The following is a 20,086-nucleotide window of genomic DNA, read 5'->3' as shown; positions in this document are numbered from 1 at the left end:
GTTAATAGATATTAATAACATTATCAAGATGATTGGTTAAAATGTAATTTTTTATCTCTTATTTTCTTAAATATGTACTTTTAATCTCTTAATTTTTTAATTGAGATATTTATTTTTTACTTTTAAAAAATTTACGATTTTAATCATTCATTCTTTAATTCTTTAATTGAAACATTTTGTTTTCACTTTTAAAAAATATACAATTTTAATCTTTATAACAAATTTTAAATGTTGATTATGTATTTCCTAAACATTAACGGACACATGTTTGTCTATTATTTACATAACAAATTTTTTTTAATTATTTAATTGTAACAAACTTAATTTATTAAAAATATAATTAAAAAATACACAAAAATTAACAAGTCTAAAATTGATCATAAGATTAAAATTACAATTTTTAAAAAAATGAGAGAACGGAATGTTTCAATTAAAAAATAAAAAGACTAAAATTATATATTTTTAAAAAATGAGAAATAATATATTCTAATAAGAAAATAAGAGAACTAAAATCACATATTTAAAAAATTGGAAAAAAAATTGTATTTTAGCAAAAATAACTATTAACCGACCAATGCAACCTAGGAACGAAACAGACCAACAAAAGTAAAGAAATAAAAGCCTTAATGCTTCAGCGATTCCCCAAAATGGTTTATAAAATGGTTTGTTTTCTTAATTTGATTCATAAACGTGTAAATATTAAAGTGACAGGATCGGCCCACTAAAAAAGGATCTGATGCATGAGGTTCCAAAGTTTAAAGCTCAATATAATTATTTAAAATAATAATAAGTTTTTAGATGTAAAACCAAATTAAGAATGTGACACATATACAATAATAAATTATATGTTTAACAGATTAATTTATCATAAGTTGAAAGAGACCGTACTTTATCTGTTCTACAAACTTGTGAGCAACTTTCTCTATCAGCATTGCAAAATCATAATTTCATTTTAACTTTGAGTTTTACGGCGGTTATAACTATTTATTTTCCCCTTTGGCCTAAATTATCTCTTTCCATTAAAAAAACGAGGTATTAAAAGATGAAATAGTAATTCTAAGCATGAAATGTCAAAATTCTGAAGTGATTACTTTGTTGATGCCTGATGGTGATTGCTTATAAGATTAATACAAAGATTGGCCAGTACATGGCTTCAAACGATGTAACCCAACAACCCTTTCGGCCAACACGAAAAGGTGAATTGTTTTTTTGGTGCAAATAGAAAAGGTGGTTTAGTTTTGCCCCATTACCGAAAGGTATCTAGGAAAATGGTAAGGAAATTGAAAGAAAGAAAATAGAAAAATTAAGATGTCATATACGAAAATAAAAGTCATTGAAATTTGAATTATAATTTAGTACTCCGATCTAGTAATTATTACAAGACACTTTACACATAAATTATGCAAACCAATAAAAAAAATTAATGCAGTTGATTTTATTGATTTTTTAAGTTATTAATGTTTCCAATTTTTTCCTAATTAATAATCATTAACTTGTTATTAATAATGTGAAAATATTAAAGTCTAAGAGGATTATGTACTATTATCAATAAAAATTTATAAATACTTAAAATATTTAGTAAGAACAATCAATGAGAAAAAAAATTAAATGTTGCATAGGAATTATAAAATACCTTATAAAAACACCATCAATTCTTTTAAAATGATGTTTTATAATAAGAACCGGATTGAATAGTTTTTTTTTTACCAATATAATTTAGTAGTTAAAACAGGCATACTGTACCTCATTTGTATAAAAATAAAAGGATAGTTAAAGGATCTAAATAACAGTTATGATTAAGAATTTTTTAATGATACCTGTTTTGATTGAAAAGTGGGTTTTAGAATTAGTTAAAGGATAAAATAATCTAAAAATTTGCGAGTCATATTTCTCTTAGGATTAATTATATTTTGTTTTCCTTAACTTTTTTGAATTTTCACTTTTAGTACTTAAAAAAAATTGATCACTTCCTAAATTATACCTCTTTTCTCGTCCCTACCATTTAAAATCTCCATCAAGTGTTAAAGCTGGCAAGTAATTAATTTCAAATTATTTTTCGGGGTATTTATTTCGTGGCAGATGAAAACCGCCAGAAATTACTTGGCTCTCATTCTTAACAATTGCATTTTCGAGTAATGTCAGCCTCTGTGATCGTCGTGCATCACAAGTGGCAGATGAAGAACCTTTAGCAGCCGAACCACTTCAACGACAACTCCCTCAACCACCCCTTTGCCCAAAAAGCCCACCCACGACCCCACCCCCCAAACACAAGCCCGTTGACAAGCGACAAGGGCCACCATGGTGTCTCCGACAGCGAATGTCGCAACCTCTCCATCGTTATGTTCCTCTACGAATCAATGTTGGGATTCGTCGAATGGATCATCAGAAAAGTCGCATTTCACTTTTGGAATGATCGAAGCTACAGTGGCGGTGTGATGTAGAGTCAGAGAGGTGAAAGGCTCACGTTGTCGCCCTCTGGGTTTTGGATTCGGTTTAGGTTTCAAACAATAAGAGGAAGAAGAATGATTTTGGGTTTGGATTTTTAATTGTTTGATTATGATATGGACTTGTTTCCCTACTGATTTCGATTTTAATTTTTTTTATCTATGTTTGATCTGGATTGACAGAGGAATGGGGAAAATTAGAGAAGACCAAAGCAATTTATGGCTGTATAGTTCATTTTAAACATTCAGGAAAATAATTTTTTTAGCAGTTTTAACCATCAGAAAATTAATCACCATAAATTATAATAAAATAATAATAAAATCAGTGACATATCATGTATAAAGACAAATATTAAGAAAAAGAAAAAGAATTGAATTATAATTTTAGTAATTTTTAATATTTTGTAATCAAAAAGTTTTCATTTAAAAGCAACACTTTGTAACACAGATTTTAAAAAAACACAATCACATGATGATGGAAAACAATTTCGCAAAGCAAAGTAGACTTTTAATTGTCTAAAAACAAATTTAAATCTAATGTCCGTTAAAGTAAAAAGAAAACAAGTAATCACATCATATTGAAAATGATATATAATTTGGTGGGTATAACATCATATTTAATGTTTTTTTTTCCTTTTATTTCAATTAGTTTTAACCATTTAGATAATGATCTTGTTAATTAGATTCCTTTCCATCATTTAGACAAGAATCTTGCTAAGAGCATTAGATAAGAAAGTATGCATAGTAAGAATCACAAAATAACACAAAAAAGATCATGAGAGTCGTAATTTTATATATTTTAATAAAGTATATTTTTAATTTTAATTTCTTAATAATATTCTAAGTTAACATTTATAATTAAATAAAGTGTATTTGAAGGAGTGTGTTACAAATCATATTTTTAACACTCTTCCGAATGACAAATGCTAAGACCACTTATAGGGATATTCTAATTAAGATGAACAGAGGGGGAAAAATGCAGGGCTCAGGATCCTTTTCGGGAAATATTTACCTTTAGGACACTGTAGATTTCAAATTTTCAACCTACTTACTCTACATAATGATTGTTGGCTTATATTCTTGGTCGAGGTGGTCTCAACTAATTGAATTGGGCGTATTTTACCCAATTACTATCAAGAACACAAAGTCCTTAAAATAAGTAAATAACTTTATATAATATTATCTACATATATTTTTAACAATGTCAAATATCTATTTAGCAAATGAATATGAAGTTTATGTGTAATCAAGGCTCGACAGAAAACTGGAAGTTTTTACATCTAAACGCGGACAACTAACATGCACTTGACACTTGTTCTTCTGTTCAAGCTGTTCAATTTGGTTGAGGTTCTATTCCTAGAATTCCAATACAGCCTCCAACTAACATATCCGATTATTGTTTTTTTTTAGTTGTTATTTTTCAGTTACGGAAATAGAAAATGAAAAAAAAAAAAGTAAACACATGATACAAGTGATCATGTGTTAGTGCAATTAATTAGAACTCAAATAAAAATCTATCATAGACCATCCTCTTCTTTACGGAAACTGATCATAAATGTTACTTGTCACCTCCAAATTCCAATTTGAATTTCATATCCCACCATTTGTCATATAGGTGGGCAATAGATCTATAAGAGGTTAACAAACTGAAAAGCTAGCCACTTAATATATATTCATCTACACAAAATCAGTATATGTCATGTCTTCTTAGAACCATGAACGACTTGTGATAGTCACCAAAAGTTAAATTCTATGGATATAAAGCTTTCCAAGGTATGAGCAGCCCCCATATACCACATGAAAATTTAGAAAAATAGTTACAATTCTTTAGATGCTTTTAATGATATTCTTTCATAATAAAAAATGGACTCTCAGTTCAAAATTTAACTCTGACTTTAAAATGTCAACTTTTATAATCATAATTATTATGATAAAATTCTAATTTTAATTAGAGAATAGTATAGATAAAAAAAACACTTTAAAAACTGTCTCTAAATATTGTTCAGAATTTTAATAACACAAGTTCACTTCTAGATTGGAATGTATCCAAACCATAATTTTAAAACTCAAATCGATTCAACAAGGTCGACCAAATCGAATGTTTGATTGGGTTGGATTGTTCGTCATATTGGTCATGTGATTGACTCGGTCAGGGCATTTGAACTCTGCATCTCTTAACTTGTATCTTGCACCTCCCATTTTATGTGTGACAAAAAATAACCCTACTAGAAGGTAAAAATTACCTTCTAGAATGACTATTTTGAAAGGTAAAAAAATTAACTTCCGAAATGACCATTCCAAAATAACTTCGGAGCACTTATTTTTATTCCGGAAGGTAAAAATTACTTTATAGAATGACCATTTTGAAATAAAGTGCTCCAAAACTATTCTGAAATGACCTTTTTGTAAATCAAAAAATGATCATTCCAAATTTATTGTTCCACAACAGATATCCCTCCCCAAACCTGAAACCCACCCAAACCCATAGATGGTGACATATAAAGGAAGGAGGGGAAAGGTGGTGGCGCGACATCGTAAGGAGGGTGCATGGGTTTGTGCGGTGGAGGAAAAGGTTGCTATCGCGGGAAGGTGAAGGAGGTGGCGCATTTATTAATTTGTTGCATTTGTAGAAAAATATCTTGGCTCTTCTTTAAATGTTGAATAAATAAATTCCCTCCGGACTCAAATATAAGAAGAAAAAAATAATTTACGCTAACTAAGAAAGTTAGTTAATTAATCATATTTAATTGCATCAATCTCAATGTAAATTTAGATTTTTTTTCCCAACTTATCCTTCATTGCAACTTGATATTTGGATTAAAAAAGTCATTGGAAATAAAACCTCAATTAAATAAAAGATATTTAAGAGATAGTAGCATTAAATGAGATAAAATTAGTTGAAATTTTCTTATATTTAAGACTAATTAAAATATTTTTCATTATATTTGAGACTAGAGAAAGTATTTGCACTAATAGTATAAAGAAATTTTATACTTTCAATTAATCACAAACTAATATGTATTTTTTTATTGACAAGAAGCAAACTCAAATGTTAGAAGGTTTATAACAATTAATACATAATGCTCAACAAATTGAGCCAAACCTCTATACAAACTTATATGTATAATGATATTGTTGACTCTTAATAATAATTATCTCAAAAGTTATATTTATCAGAATTTTTATTAGTTGATAGTGTAAGAATTTTTACATCGACAATATATAAAAATAAATTTATTTACTTTTTATTTAATGTCATTTTCTTCATTTTTGCTAGCATATTTATTAAATTAATAAATATGCTAGCCAAAATAAAGAAAAGAAAGTTAGGTAAAAAATAAATATGTTATGTATCGATAATGTAACATAATTTTATATTATCATAGAATATTTTAAGTTTATAGATTTTTATAATAACTATTTTAAAGATTATACCGATGATAATTTTTAATTGGTTGACGGTCTAAATTTTTACACTAACAAAATATTCTCATTAAACTTAATTTATAAACTTTTTTTTTACAAGAACTCAATTTATAAACTTGTGCTTGTGCTACTTATACATTAAGAGCGTGTTTGATTCATCGAAAAATAAGGGACTCAATAACACAAAAATATTTGTCCAATGCTTGATTTAAAAAAGGACTAAGGGATAATATAAAATAAAGAATGATGGACTGAACAAATACCCAAAAACTTATAATTCATTAAATCCCTTACAACTTTTTGTTCAATGTCTAACAAAAGTAAAAATACAATATTATTCCTATTTTTTGACTTTTCATTATCCCACACCTTTTTTTCTTTTTCCATATGTGCCTCATTTCCAAACCTCCCTCTCCAAACATCGTATCTCCCTCTTCTTCCCTTTTGTTTTCCATTCTTTCTTTCTTCTTTTTGTTGGTTTGTTTCACTTCATCTTGTCGGTGGGCACCTTGGCCACCGGCGAGGACCGTATGGACTATTGTTATTGTTTTTTCTCATTATTTCTTTTTTTTCATTGTTAATTTATTCAAATGTCCCCATTGTCATCTTCCTCCTTCTTGCTATGCTTTTTTTTTTCTTTTGGCCAATACCGACAAGGCCGCGTCACATGACCCTATGGCGGCCTCGCCCTGCCAGGCCTTGGGCCCAGTGGCATCAAGGATCGTGCCTCTTCCTTGGAGGTGTCTCTTCTTTGTTGCTTTGTCAAGGTGTTGCTAATGCACTTTGGGTTTTCCAATCTCATTCCTTTTTACTTGCGGGTTAGGCTGAGTCGCTTTGACCCGATTCCAACCCTAGCCCAATAATAATAATAATAATAATAAAAAGAAGAATTGAAATGGATAGGAAAGGTGGGCCTGGTCTGAATTAAAATATATCATAATATTAATAAATTATCAATATTAGTAAAATATAATAATAAATTTTATGTTAAATAATAAAATAATTTCAAAAGTTTCAAAATCTTGTTCTTTATTTTTTCCTAGTGCAAACAAAAAATTGCACAATTAAAATGGTATTATAATAAAATTTACATTAGTTTGTTCAGTATATAAATATATCAAACAAGATACAACATAAAATTACTTATATTATGCATTGATTACCAAATGATATATAGTACAAAAAATTATCATGTAACTAAGTTATTTATCTTGTGCTATTTGTCTATCATGTCTTTTTAGCAAATTAAATACAATCTGAATTGGTCATACTTTCGAATTCTACCCATTAAGTATAATGTAAAAAAAAATCGCTGAATATTAAATAGTAATATAATTAATGGTGAACTAAATAAGATTAATGACATGTGACTATAAAAAAATGTGATATATATAAAAAAAGGAATGTTTAGAATGATGGAATATATATATATATATATATATATATATATATATATATATATATATATATATAGGAATGTTTAGGATTAAAAATTTCATTAAAAAAAACGACATAACTTTTTGAATGCAAGAATGAATTGTGTCTGACTCTAAAGGCAAAATCCCAAAAATATATATAATAATTGTTGATCAAAATAATAAATTATTCTATATAACAAGTCATCGTCACGAATAATATTAAATTTAAACAAATCATTTAATACACAAGCAGTTACTTTTAGTTGATTCGCGATCCAGCCGTATAATATTATTACCCATAGGTATCGATCGTCATAGATTTGATATCGTATTCGGATTAAATTGGATTATATGATGTTTGATAGATCCTTATTAAAAAGTAAACATAGGATACCAAACATTTTACAATATTTAGTTTTTTTTTTTTTAAGTTTTGTTCGTTTCAAATTCCAATATCATAAAACTGAGTTTTACGACCGATGCATTCTAAGAATGCAAAATTAAACTCAGACCGTTGCTTGTTATTATATTGGATTTTTTAAGAATTTTTGTTGTTATTTATCTGTTATTTGTAAAGTTTAAAATTATATTAATTATTATTTTATCAATTATTTTATTTTTCTCCTAATTTTTAATTAATTTAGATATATATTTATTGTAAAGTGGAAAGAAAAGGGATAAAATAAGAAATTTCATAATTATTCTATTAGAGTAATTTTTTATTATATTTCTTTATTTTTTATATAACAACCTTAAAAGACTGTTAAAAATCGAAGATAGTATTATACAACAATAAAAAAGAATAAAGATTTTTTTTTATTTCTTTCTATAATCTCTATCAAGTTGGCTTAAATGCACATTTTATTACCTCATTGTCACTATTTTACAATTTAACCATCTAGTTTTTTTCTGGTGCATTTTAGTATATTTTTTAATTTTGCATATTGTATAGATCCATTGAATGTGCAATGAAGTGCTAATGTATCTTTTCAAAATAATATCATTTTGTCATCAAATTTTATGAAATAATATCATTTTTTACCAACATGATAAAATATAAAAAAAACATGAAAATCATGATGATAAAATATGAGAAAAAATTAAATAATAAAATGTGTGAAAATTAACAAATTATGGTAAAACGTGTGAAAACAACTTGGGTGATGCAATAAAAAAACTTACATGATAAAATTTATAAAATGATGATTATTAAATGATAAAATATGTAAATAAATCTAAAATCTAAAAAAACAATATTCTATTTTCACTAATAATATATGAAATAAATATAATCACAAAAAATATAAGTTGCATATAGGGATAAAACTTTGTTATATGCAAATTAGGTATAATCGTTTTTTAGATAAAATTAGGTATAAACTTATAATATGTATCTACTTTTATTTTTAGAGGGATATATGTATCTACTTAAAAATTGCAATTTGTGGTTTACGTTTTTTGCCAATGATATGTTATTGAATGAAACTGATTTTCACGGGTAATTAGGAAAGATATATAATAATTAAGTTTAATATATATGGATTGAAAGTTTTATTCTATTATTTAATTATAAATTATTATTTGAATTATTTTAAGATAATTATTTTAAAAATTAATAAATTTATTATACTTGTAAAAAAATTTAAAGTACATAATATTTTTTGTCATAATAATAATAATAATAATAATAATAATAATAATAATAATAATTTATTCACATTAGAAAGAGACGAGAAATCTTGTTTGTTGGAGAAAAAAAAAGTAATTGAAAATTAGTTATATTTCATCTTGTCACTTCAATGTTTGTTTGTTACTAAGCCAGCCTTTGTGTGTGTAATGCGTTTGAATTTCATAAATAAATGGTCCGGTGGCCCTATCAATTATCAACAATTGAATAGACATATTCCCACACCACACCCCACAGGTATTGGTTCTATTTATTTATTTATTAACGTTTAAATTTAAATGGGATGAATTTACATCTTTCTTATATATTAGTGAGTAATATAATACTATTATTATAAGTTTAAATATTTTTTCTGTAATTTAGTATTTTTTATTTTTGTAATTTTTTTTATTTTACTCTTAACAAAATATATTTGTTTTATTTTTTACCATTAAAGCACTCATAATATTTTCTTTTTTATTTTATTGTTCAAAATATTTTTTTACCATCCAAAGTATTATTTAAAGTGTTTTAAGGAAAAAAAATAATATTTATTAACATTGGAATGTGATGAATTTACATCTTTCTTATATATTAGTGAGTAATATAATAATATTATTATAGACTTAAATGTTTTTTTCGGTAATGTAATTTAGTATTTTTTGTTTTTGTTTTTATATTTTTTTTTTCATTTTATTCATGAAAAAATATGTTTGTTTTATTTTTCATCTTTAAAGTATTTTAGATATTTTTTAACCTAATTCAACTCAATTCATTCATGAACGGTTTTATTCGATTCGGACCAACGGATTACCCATTTAAATTTAATCTTTTTTTCTTAGAACTATTATTTTATATCATGATTCTTTCAAATATTCAATACAATTAATACAATATTATCACATGTCTTAAAGTAATAAAATTGATTCATTTAGCACCATCAATATAATATTCTAAAATAAACTAATATAAATTAAAACAAAATGTTTTCAACGAGATTTACTATAATAGTCTGAAACACAATTTTTTTCTACAAACTAATTTCTTGCAACCAGATTTGCTGCAACCACATTTGTTAAAATAAATGAACAAAATATGATCTATTAATATTATAAACATGGTAAAAAAAATAAATTTGAAAAAAGGTGAAACAAATAACAATATATCTTAAAGTAATAGTTTAAGAAGTTCCAACACTAGTAGTCTAACACTTAGAGTCTCAATACTTGCAACATTTAAAACCAAATCAAACAATTGTAAAAATCTAAGCACAATACTATTAACACAAAAATTAATTGATATTTTATACAAATATAAAAGATGAAATAAGAGATTGCACACCTGATTCAATCTTTTTCCGCTTCATTTATTTCAACTTGCAAGTCATTAACATTTTTCTTAGTAGATCTCAGCTAATTTCGGACACAAATGAGAGCTTCAACAGTAGTAAAATTCAAACAACTACGAAATAAATATAGAATTTTACCCCGTGTACTAAATGCAAACTCAGGTGATACAATACAGAAATAACCAATATATCTCTAGTCATACAGGAAATAATATAATATTTGAATGTTTTTAATTTTCACCAATTCAAAATGTCAAACTCAGCGTGGTCATCTTCAACATCATTCTCCAAATACCTATCTAACTCATTTTTTTGCACCTCACCCTATTTTTTCTTCATTTTCATCAAGGGCAGCTCAAGGACTTGAGAGACCTAAAGCAAATTTAAGAATGAGACTTTTTATTTTCTAACTCATTTTTCTCATCTATTTTTATAAATTTATCCATAGTTCCTTTTTGTGATGCAATTAAAGCCTCGACTCTTCTCTTTTTCTGAAGTTTTGAATAGCCTGATTCATATTTTCTAGTTGACATACTTATTTTATATATATATATATATATATATATATATATATATATATATTTGTATGAAATTAAAAATTATAATATGTAAAACACTACAAAGATGAGTATATAAAATAAGAATGAGCTAAAACAATAAAATCTGATTCTGGTTGTCAAGAAAATGAACTTGATCGTAGTATCTTGAAGTCTCAAGTCTTTTTCTCTTCTTTGGTAAGTGTTTAAACTTAATTTCTGAATTTCAACCTTTTTGTTAAACCTGCATAAATTATTTTGAAATCAATCGTTATTCATTAATAAAATAATAAAAAATAAACTTATTTTTAGATCAATCTCGCAATTCATCAAGATTTGGGGTAGAAGCTTAATAATATATATATAACTTGTCATTTGTCAATACAATAATGAGACTATTACTGTATGCATAAGATTTTAGATTATTAACTTAACACTTTTCAATAGAAAAGGCAATTATAATTTGATAAAGGAACATGTAAGTATGTAATAATTATCAGCAAAAGAAAATTTGAGTAAATAAGGGTATAGTAAGTTTTATTTTTGGCTTTTATCTGATATTGACACACTCAAAAGGAAGAAATGTCAATTTTTCCCTCTACCCTCCAAATAGAGACACATGCACATAAGAGATGAAAATAAACAAATAGGTATTGAGGAGCTATTGGCTAATGTGTCAAAGTGAAACAATAATCAAGTAAACTGAAGAAACAAGTGAAATGACAGAGAAATATGAGAGACAGTGATAAAAGATGACAAAATTAGAATTGAATAGGAAGATAATAGAAATAAAAGAAAAGCTTTTGAATTTCTTTAGTTATTAACTATTAAATCTCTTTTTTCTAAATAAAGCTATGATATTGGTGAAGAGTTGTTGCTCATTAATTGTTACTTACAATACCAATAAAAAAAATTAATAGTTACTTATAATATTTTAATTAAAATTTATTTTCAAATAAAATTTTGCAATAATTTTTTTTGTGGTATATTAGTACTAAAAAAATTGGGGCTTTTTTTTTGGGGGGGGGGGGGGGGGCTAAAGCCCTTGCTTGGGCTGCTTGGGTCTTAAGTCAACCCTGATTTTCATTCTAAATTCATCATCTCAATCATCATCCTTATCATCTTTGTCATCATTATGTTGTGCGGTCATGTTTGAAGCCAATGAATGTACTAGAATTGGTGAATAGTTACTAGAATCAGAAATGGAATGCTCTAGTAAATATTGTTGAATCAGTTTGTGAATAGGATCTTTTAATTTTTTTCATCATGTTCATGCTCTTCTCAACAACATACATACGATTAAAACCAAATTGAATGTACTCACATTTGTAACGAGGATCAAGAAAAACAACAAGTAAAAGGTAGTTAATTCCACCACTTTTCCAATATTTGTTAAACTTTAACTACATATTTATTGTCATCCTTTGTATCACTAAGTCATCACTATGCCTGCACTTATTTAGTGATTTTTGAATACTAACCAGCTTCTTAAAAAAACTGTTAGCAGTAACATGCAATGACCCAAAAAAGAAAGAGTTGCATCATAGAAAGTTTTTAAAAAGCTAATAAAAATACGAGCACGTTGCCAATCAATCTCTTTGGGACATCCTTCCCCTTCACTAGATATGAGATTTAACACATATGCAACCTCAACATACTCATAGTGATAAAATGCATGCTTATATTTTTTAGCAACATCTAACATCAAATAAGTAGAGTTTCACCTAGTTGGTACGTCAAGTATTAAAACTTAGTGGATACACTTACTTCTTCAGCACACCTCTTAAAACTTGCAAATCTACTTGGAGAATACTTCACAAACTTACATGCATCTCTTATTTTTCTAATGGATAGGTCAATTTCTTTCAATCCATCACTAACAATTAAATTCAAAATATGAGTAGAACATCGCATATGCATGAACTCTCCATTCAACAAAGCATGCCCATTCCAAATACTCGATGCTCTAGCTAAATATGAAATAGCCAAGTTAGTAGCACTTGCATTATCCATTTTGAATTGGCGTCCAAGTATCTGTAGTAAGTGAAACCATTTGTTTATTTGCAGACAACACATGCTTCAACTTCTCATTTTCATCATTAAACACATGTATGCAATATCTAACAATAGTGACACGAGAAGGAATTTTAAATTTAGGTTGAGAATCTTCCATGAACTCCCTAAACCCTTCATTTTCAACAAATGGCAAGTTCATCAATAGTTATCATCTTTACAAGTGCTATTAGAGTTTGCTCTTGATTAAAATCAACAAGTTTCATACTAACTTTATTAGGGTCACTCTCACTATCACTTCCAAAAACAATTGTCTTTTGCTTTTATCAACATGTATGTGTGGGTTTTTCTTACATTTTTGGAACACATGCCTTCTCAATTTTCAAGTCCATAAATAGAACTAGCTGTTGCATATGATGCATGGCAACACTTACAATAAGCCTACCATCTTCCTTCTTAATAAAATGTTCCTGATGCAAACATTAGAAGGGGGTTTACCAGCTTATTTTTTCTTGCATCTGCTTGTGCAGATTCAGGTTGTTGTCCTTGCCCTTGTTGGGGTGGAGTTTATGTGTCCTTGTGGTTATGAAGGAGCTTTTGTCCCTTGTTGTGATGGACTTTGAGTATGACATGAAGAGGGATTGCTAATTGGTGGAATTGGAGATGAATCATTAACACTCCCTGTACCACATTTCTTTTCCAATTGTCTCATTTGCAAATCCTAAAGAACCTATCCATAATAAAACACTTTACACCTTTGTTGGAGAATTTCAAATTAATTTCAGCTTTTTTATTTAATTCCCAAAACCTTATGCTAATGGCTAATGCTTGGATCCTCAAGGAAATAATTCTAAGAATAAGCTCAAAATAAATAAAACAATATATGATCTCGATAAATCAATTCTAGAGAATAAAAAAATATGCTACTAATTTGGAATCTAAAATTAGGAGTCTGCCACTCAAAATAAAATAACCACATCTTAGATAAAAAAAAATCTCGATCGGGACAAATATCCATATCAATGCAATATATTTTTCCAAAAACTAAATTAGGGTTTGTGTAAATTAGAAAAATAACCAAATTTTATTTGGGTATCAAATACATCAACAAATATAAATCTCAATAATCTAACCGTAATAGTTACTTTGATACCACATAGAATTTTAATAATATTTATAAAAATAAGTGACGTGCACAACACACAATTAAAAAATAAGTGGCATATAAAAAAAGTTGTTAATTATGTTGGTTGGTGAAGAAAATTCAAGAGTCGAAAGTGAATGTAAAGAAACATGAAACATGGTTTGTTATGAAGTGAAGAGATTGTTACATGCTGTCTAAGAAACAAAGCGGCACGACACAACACAACAGAACGTCGGTTCTTCTTTTAGTCCGGGTTTAGATGATTTTTATAACTATTCCAAATTAGGTTAAATTCAAATTTTGGCCCTATATAAGAAAAAAAAGTTTTTGAATTTATCCCACAAAAAAATCTTTTAAAATTAGTTCTTGTTATATACAAGGAAAAAACAGGATAATAATTAGACCAATTTTATGAGTTATTTTTTAACAAAAGTATTCTTATTTTAAAAAATCTTCAACTAATGTTTTTTTTATGGATTTTTTTTATCTCTTTCTATCCTTTCTATTTTTTAAAATTTTAATTTCAATATTTTTTAAAAAAATTAACAATTGTTAAATTAGTCTTATGTCACAATATAAGTTATTTATCATAAATTTTAATTATATAAAAAACATTTATTTGGCTTCTTGCATTGACGAGGTGGATTTATCCCCTAACTTATTAAATTGTTATTGTTTATTAAAAGCACTAAAGGAAATAATGCATTACCACACCTTCCTTGATTGTCAAATTATTTTTTTAATTTTTAATAAGTAAAATTGCAAATTTGGTCCCCCTAATTGTCTCCAATTTCGATTTTAGTCCTCATTTAAATTTATTAATGAATTTAGCCCCCCATTTATGCCCAATCCCGTAAATTTGGTCATGGAACCCAAATTTGGATGTTAACTGTTACACATGAACATTGGTTACCACGTGTTATATTCTGATTGGACCATAAATAGGTGTGCCATTTTAATCGAGTGTGGTAATTTTTTTTACCCCCACCCTAAAAGCTTATCAGAAAATCTCTAAACATTGAGTTTGGTCTTCACTAAACTGCAAAAACTCAAACAAAAACAAAATTTGACACACTAACAAATCATGCATTAATCAAATATTCAGAACCAAATGGTAAAAAGGTGAAAACATTAAGACCACGATCGCATTCATTCATACCAGGCTTCTTTTTCTTCTGAAACGCCGTCGCATAACAAGTCCTCGTAGGAGAGCCAAAAGTTAAGGCTGCCGACGCCACAAAAGATTTTGGAGTATTCACAAGCGGTGTTTCAGGAGTCGAAGAAAACCTAGATCGTGGCGTCGAGCGCCGGAAGATCCAACACCAAAAAGGTAGAGGTGCGTGGCACATGGAAGCTCGCGAAAATCTCCCCATAGTCCTCAAAGCGCGACGAGAGGGAGTGGTGGTGGTGGCTGTCGGTGAACTTTGCCATGCCATCGTAGACATGGTCGTATAGAGTTTTCGTCGGGAAACTGTCGACACTGGTGGTGATTTTCTTGTGTGGTGGTTGCCAAGAATGCCCCATGTTTCCATGAGAAACATTAGGGTTCTTATGCTTTCGCTCTCGGTTAAAATGGTGCACCTGTTTATGGTCCAATCAGAATGTGACATGTGACAATCAATTTTCGTTTGTAACAATCAATGTCCAAATCTGGACTTGGGGACCAAATTTACAGGATTAAACATAAATGGGGTACTAAATTCATTAATAAATTTAAAGAGGGACTAAAATCGAAATTGAAAATAACTAGGGGACAAAATTTGCAATTTTTCCTTTTTAATATATATATAATAAAATTTATATTTTAATTATGGGTTCATGGATTATTTCAATGACTAAACAGATCTATACATCTAAACCCGTGACCCAATCCGTACATGAATGATTTTGTTGAATTTGATTTAGTTTTAATCCAAATACATAAATGATCCAACTTAACCCAAATTGTTCAAATTAATTTAGATCAGTTTGAGTTCGCACGTGACCTATCCCTATGAACACCCCCATCATTTGATCATATTTTTGTTATATTAGCCTTTTATTTATTAAATGAAAAGATGAAAAGAGCATTTGGACCCGAAAAGATATGACTTCACCCATGGTTGTTAAAATCGCGATTTAACTCGTAAAATCGTACAATTTTACTATTCTACCAAGGGTCAGCGAGTTAAATCGGAAGTAGAATCGAAATCGGAGTAAACTTGTCCGATTTAGCGCAAACTCGAACGAGTTTAGGTAGAATCGCGAGTCCGCGACGAGTCCGCGAGTTCATGAAATTTTCGAAACAGCGTCATTTTGAAGCATAACTACTCCTTTACTCACGAGTCGCGACTCCGTGGTCGTGTTGTGCTGAAGCTGCTACTCACCGTTATTCTGCTTTGAAAGCCCTCACTCGCAGTCCTCAGTCGTGGTCCTCCGTCCTCCGTCGCCGTCGCTGCCTCGCGGTCCTCCGTCGCCGTCGCTCCAAGCTTCGCTTCAAGTCACAACAATAAGGTAATTTCTCCTCTGAGTCCTCTTCTTTCTCAATACAATTGCATAACACAACCGAAAGACATTTTTCCTTTGCACCTCTTTTTCTTTTTTATGTACCTTTACACCTCTTGATTTGCTTGTGTTTGGAAAATTAGAAACTGTTGAAGTTAGGCAATAAATATTGTTGGTTACTAAAGGGGAACACAGGGAAGGTTGAAATCCCTTTTGATGATACGAGGCTTGCTTTCACTGTTTCTTGCATTTTGCATTCCTTTGCCGCAACGATCAAGATGGTAATGAAATCAAAAAATGAAAGATGGTAGTGAAATGAATAGAAAGGAACAAAACAAATTAGATACATTTCAATTTCTAATGTATATTCCTTATAGAGTTTTGGTATAGAAATTTATCGCTTAAAATTAAGTACCATTTAGTTTTGAGGCAATCATAAATAACTTGTTTTTCTTTTTCTTGTAATGTTTTCATTGTTATCTGTTTGGTTTGTCATGCCTACTACTCTGATAAAATAAAGTACCATTTAGGGTGCACATAAGATAGTCGATGATATGCACATTTATTTTTCTATGATGAATTTTGTGCTTTTAAGGGCAATTATTAGGTGAATGTGTTTGCCTTTGTGTGTATGGACTCATGTATTGATGTGTGTATATGTTTATATTGGCTTTGTCTTGTAAATTTGTTTCTGTGTAATCTTGTGCTGACCAGGGAAATGGAAATTGTGATGTACCAATTAGTTTGTTTCCATATTCGTGTTGACAATAACATTTCACGTGTTTTTGCAAGTATAATTAACTTGATTAGGCATTTCTTGTGCCAAATCTGTTGTGTATCAGATAGGAAAGCTTTGGGGCTGTAATTTGAAACCTTTACCTTCATTATCGTTATCTTCCTTTTGAATAAGTTTGTATTTGATTTTGTCAATTTTAGAACTGCTAAGATCTTTTTGCAAAGCTTGTTTTTCCTAAGTCAAAGATAAAACCAATTGTGGTGAACCCGTGCTTTCTAGAAGTGTAAGGGCTTCTGGAGTTAGTACAGTGCACCATTGAGTGTTGTTGAAAAGAGGTGATATAGTTCATAATCTATATTAGACTTTACATTGTTGTTTTATAATAGGACCAGAAGAAACCTGCAATTTTGCTCCATCAGCTGCAAACTGTTTATTTTCTATATAAACTACATTGGATTTGTTTTTCATTTTAACAAGATTTCCCAATCATTTTCCTTATTTCATTTCAATCTTACAACTTACAAGTCATGTTATGTAGTTCTCTTGATATTCCTTTTTCTATTTAATTCTGTCTCCTTAAATTCTCTGCCTTTCCTATTTCTCTGTTTCTGTTATCTCATGCTACGAATTCCAATTTGTGAAGTGTCCTACTTCATTTGTATTTTTTGAAGGCTGTCTGTTCCAAGCAAAAACCAGAGTCCTACTTCATTTTGATTTGTATCTTATGCTACAAATTACAATTTTGATTTGTATATTGACCTTCCATTTTGGTCTTTCAGGTCCATTTTTTTATTTCTTTATTGGTTCTTCTAATAAAAAAATGTCATTAGAAATTACCATTGTTTCCTTCCTTTGTTAGTTTTTTTGTTAAAATAACCATTTGTTTTAATTGAAATTTAATAGTAAAAGTTATTTCAATATTTTGAAAAAATGTATAATAATAATAATAAACAAGTAGAATATGATATAAGAGAAAAATTGACAATTGACAATTGTTTGACGTGTAGAATATATAATATGTATATATATATATATATATATATATATATATATATTTCATAATATATATAATATGCATGTAGAATATGATATAAGAGAAAAATTGACAATTGTTTGACGTGGATCCTATATGTTTTGTTTTTAAGGCAGGTCCATGCATAAAAAAATTAGAGCATTTCTCCCACATAACATGGTGGATTATTGGATATCATATTTTTAAGGAAAATGAAAGTAACTTTATATTCAGAGATTATTATTCATAAATATTTTGTGAAATTTTAACTTTGCAACAAATTCCTCCCTATGTCCGGGGCACAAGTCGTAGATAGTTTATATTATGAAGCACAATGTGGTATTCAAGATCCTAGTTATGGTTATTGTGGAATTGGGTTTGACCAGTTTGTTGGACTTTTGGTCCAGTTTAATACTTCAAACTTCTAGATGAATCAATTTTGGAGTTTACACTAATTCTTTTTAGTTTTCTTATAAATCTACGCAAACTTCTAGATGAGAAAAAAAGATACAATGGTTGAATCAATTTTGGAGTTTACATTGATTCTTTTTAGATTTGACAAGGCATCCTAATTTGTTTGTAGCCTAATTTGTTTGTAGGCCAATTTGTTATAATGAGTGGAAGTGGATCCAATTCAAGTGGTGGAGATACAACTGCGGGTGGCTCTTCTTCGGTTGCTAGAAGTAAATACAAAAATGCCCCTGGGAATAGGACTGATATTGGGTGGAAACATGGGATTGATGTTGATGGAAGTGGTAAGAAATTCAAATGCAAGTATTGTTCAAAGATTGTGAGTGGTGGAGTTTTTAGATTCAAGCGCCATCTTGCTGGGACTAGAGAAGATTCTGAGCCTTGTGCTACGGTGCCGGATGAGATCAAATTGCTAATGATGAAAATTGTTGCTGATTCTAAAGCAACAAAAGAAAAAAAAAAAGAGATTGAATAGTATTGATGAAGATGAAGAAAGTGTTGAGAGGGCAGAGGAGGCAACCAACTTACAAGGACGAAGGGGTTTTGGTTCAAAAGGAAAAGAAGGTAGTGCAAGTAGTGGAAGTGGCAATGTTCAAGCAACTTTGAATCAATTGATGAAAAAAAAAGAGAAACCTTTAGTTGATGAACAAGTTGCTGATTTTTTTTATACAAGTGTCATTCCATTCAATGCTGTCAAAAATCCTGCATTTTTAAAGATGTGTGAGATGATCGGGAAATATGGACCTGGCTATAGACCTCCATCTTATCATGATATTAGAGAGAAGCTATTGAAACAAGCAGTCCAGAAAACTGATGATAGTTTGCAAGAGTTTAGGGATGAGTGGAAGAGAACTGGTTGTTCAATAATGTCTTATGGGTGGACAGATAAAAAAAGGCGTTCAATTTGTAATTTTTTGGTGAACAGCCCAAAAGGAACAATATTTCTGTATTCCTTAGACACTTCTGACATCTCAAAAACAACTGACAAAGTTTTTAAGATGTTAGATGATGTTGTCAAATTTGTTGGAGAAGAGAATGTAGTTCAAGTGATTACTGATAATGCTGCAAATTTCAAAGCAGCAGGAGAATTGTTGATGCATACTCGGCCGCATTTGTATTGGACTCCATGTGCTGCCCATTGCATTGATATGATACTCGAGGACTTGGAGAAACATTTGAAGGTTCATGAAGTTACTATAAAGAAGGGAAGAAATATAACAACTTATATATATGGTAGAACAATGCTTATTAGCATGCTCAAGAAGTACACAAATGGTAGGGACTTGGTTAGACCAGGTATGACTAGATTTGCAACTGCTTACTTGACTTTAGCTTGTCTCCATGAAATGAAAGCATCTTTGATGAGGTTGTTCAGTTCTGAGGAGTGA

General features: G+C 29.0%; 1 protein-coding gene across 1 annotated transcript; it reads left to right on the top strand.

Annotated features, from left to right (window-relative positions):
• Positions 1-19,414: 19,414 nt before the first annotated feature.
• On the top strand, positions 19,415-20,086 carry LOC114401864. Its single transcript, XM_028364443.1, has one exon. The coding sequence runs from the start codon at positions 19,415-19,417 to the stop codon at positions 20,084-20,086; it is 672 nt and encodes a 223-aa protein (XP_028220244.1).

Source organism: Glycine soja, chromosome 20 (genome assembly GCF_004193775.1).
Source record: "Glycine soja cultivar W05 chromosome 20, ASM419377v2, whole genome shotgun sequence".
Classification (NCBI taxonomy): Eukaryota; Viridiplantae; Streptophyta; class Magnoliopsida; order Fabales; family Fabaceae; genus Glycine; species Glycine soja.
Note: the sequence above shows the minus strand (reverse complement) of the source record. Positions and strands in the feature narration are given on the sequence as shown.

Bases quoted from the DNA above. Each gene is read 5' to 3' on its own strand.
- LOC114401864 (XM_028364443.1), top strand. From the start codon at position 19,415: ATGTGTGAGATGATCGGGAAATATGGACCTGGCTATAGACCTCCATCT.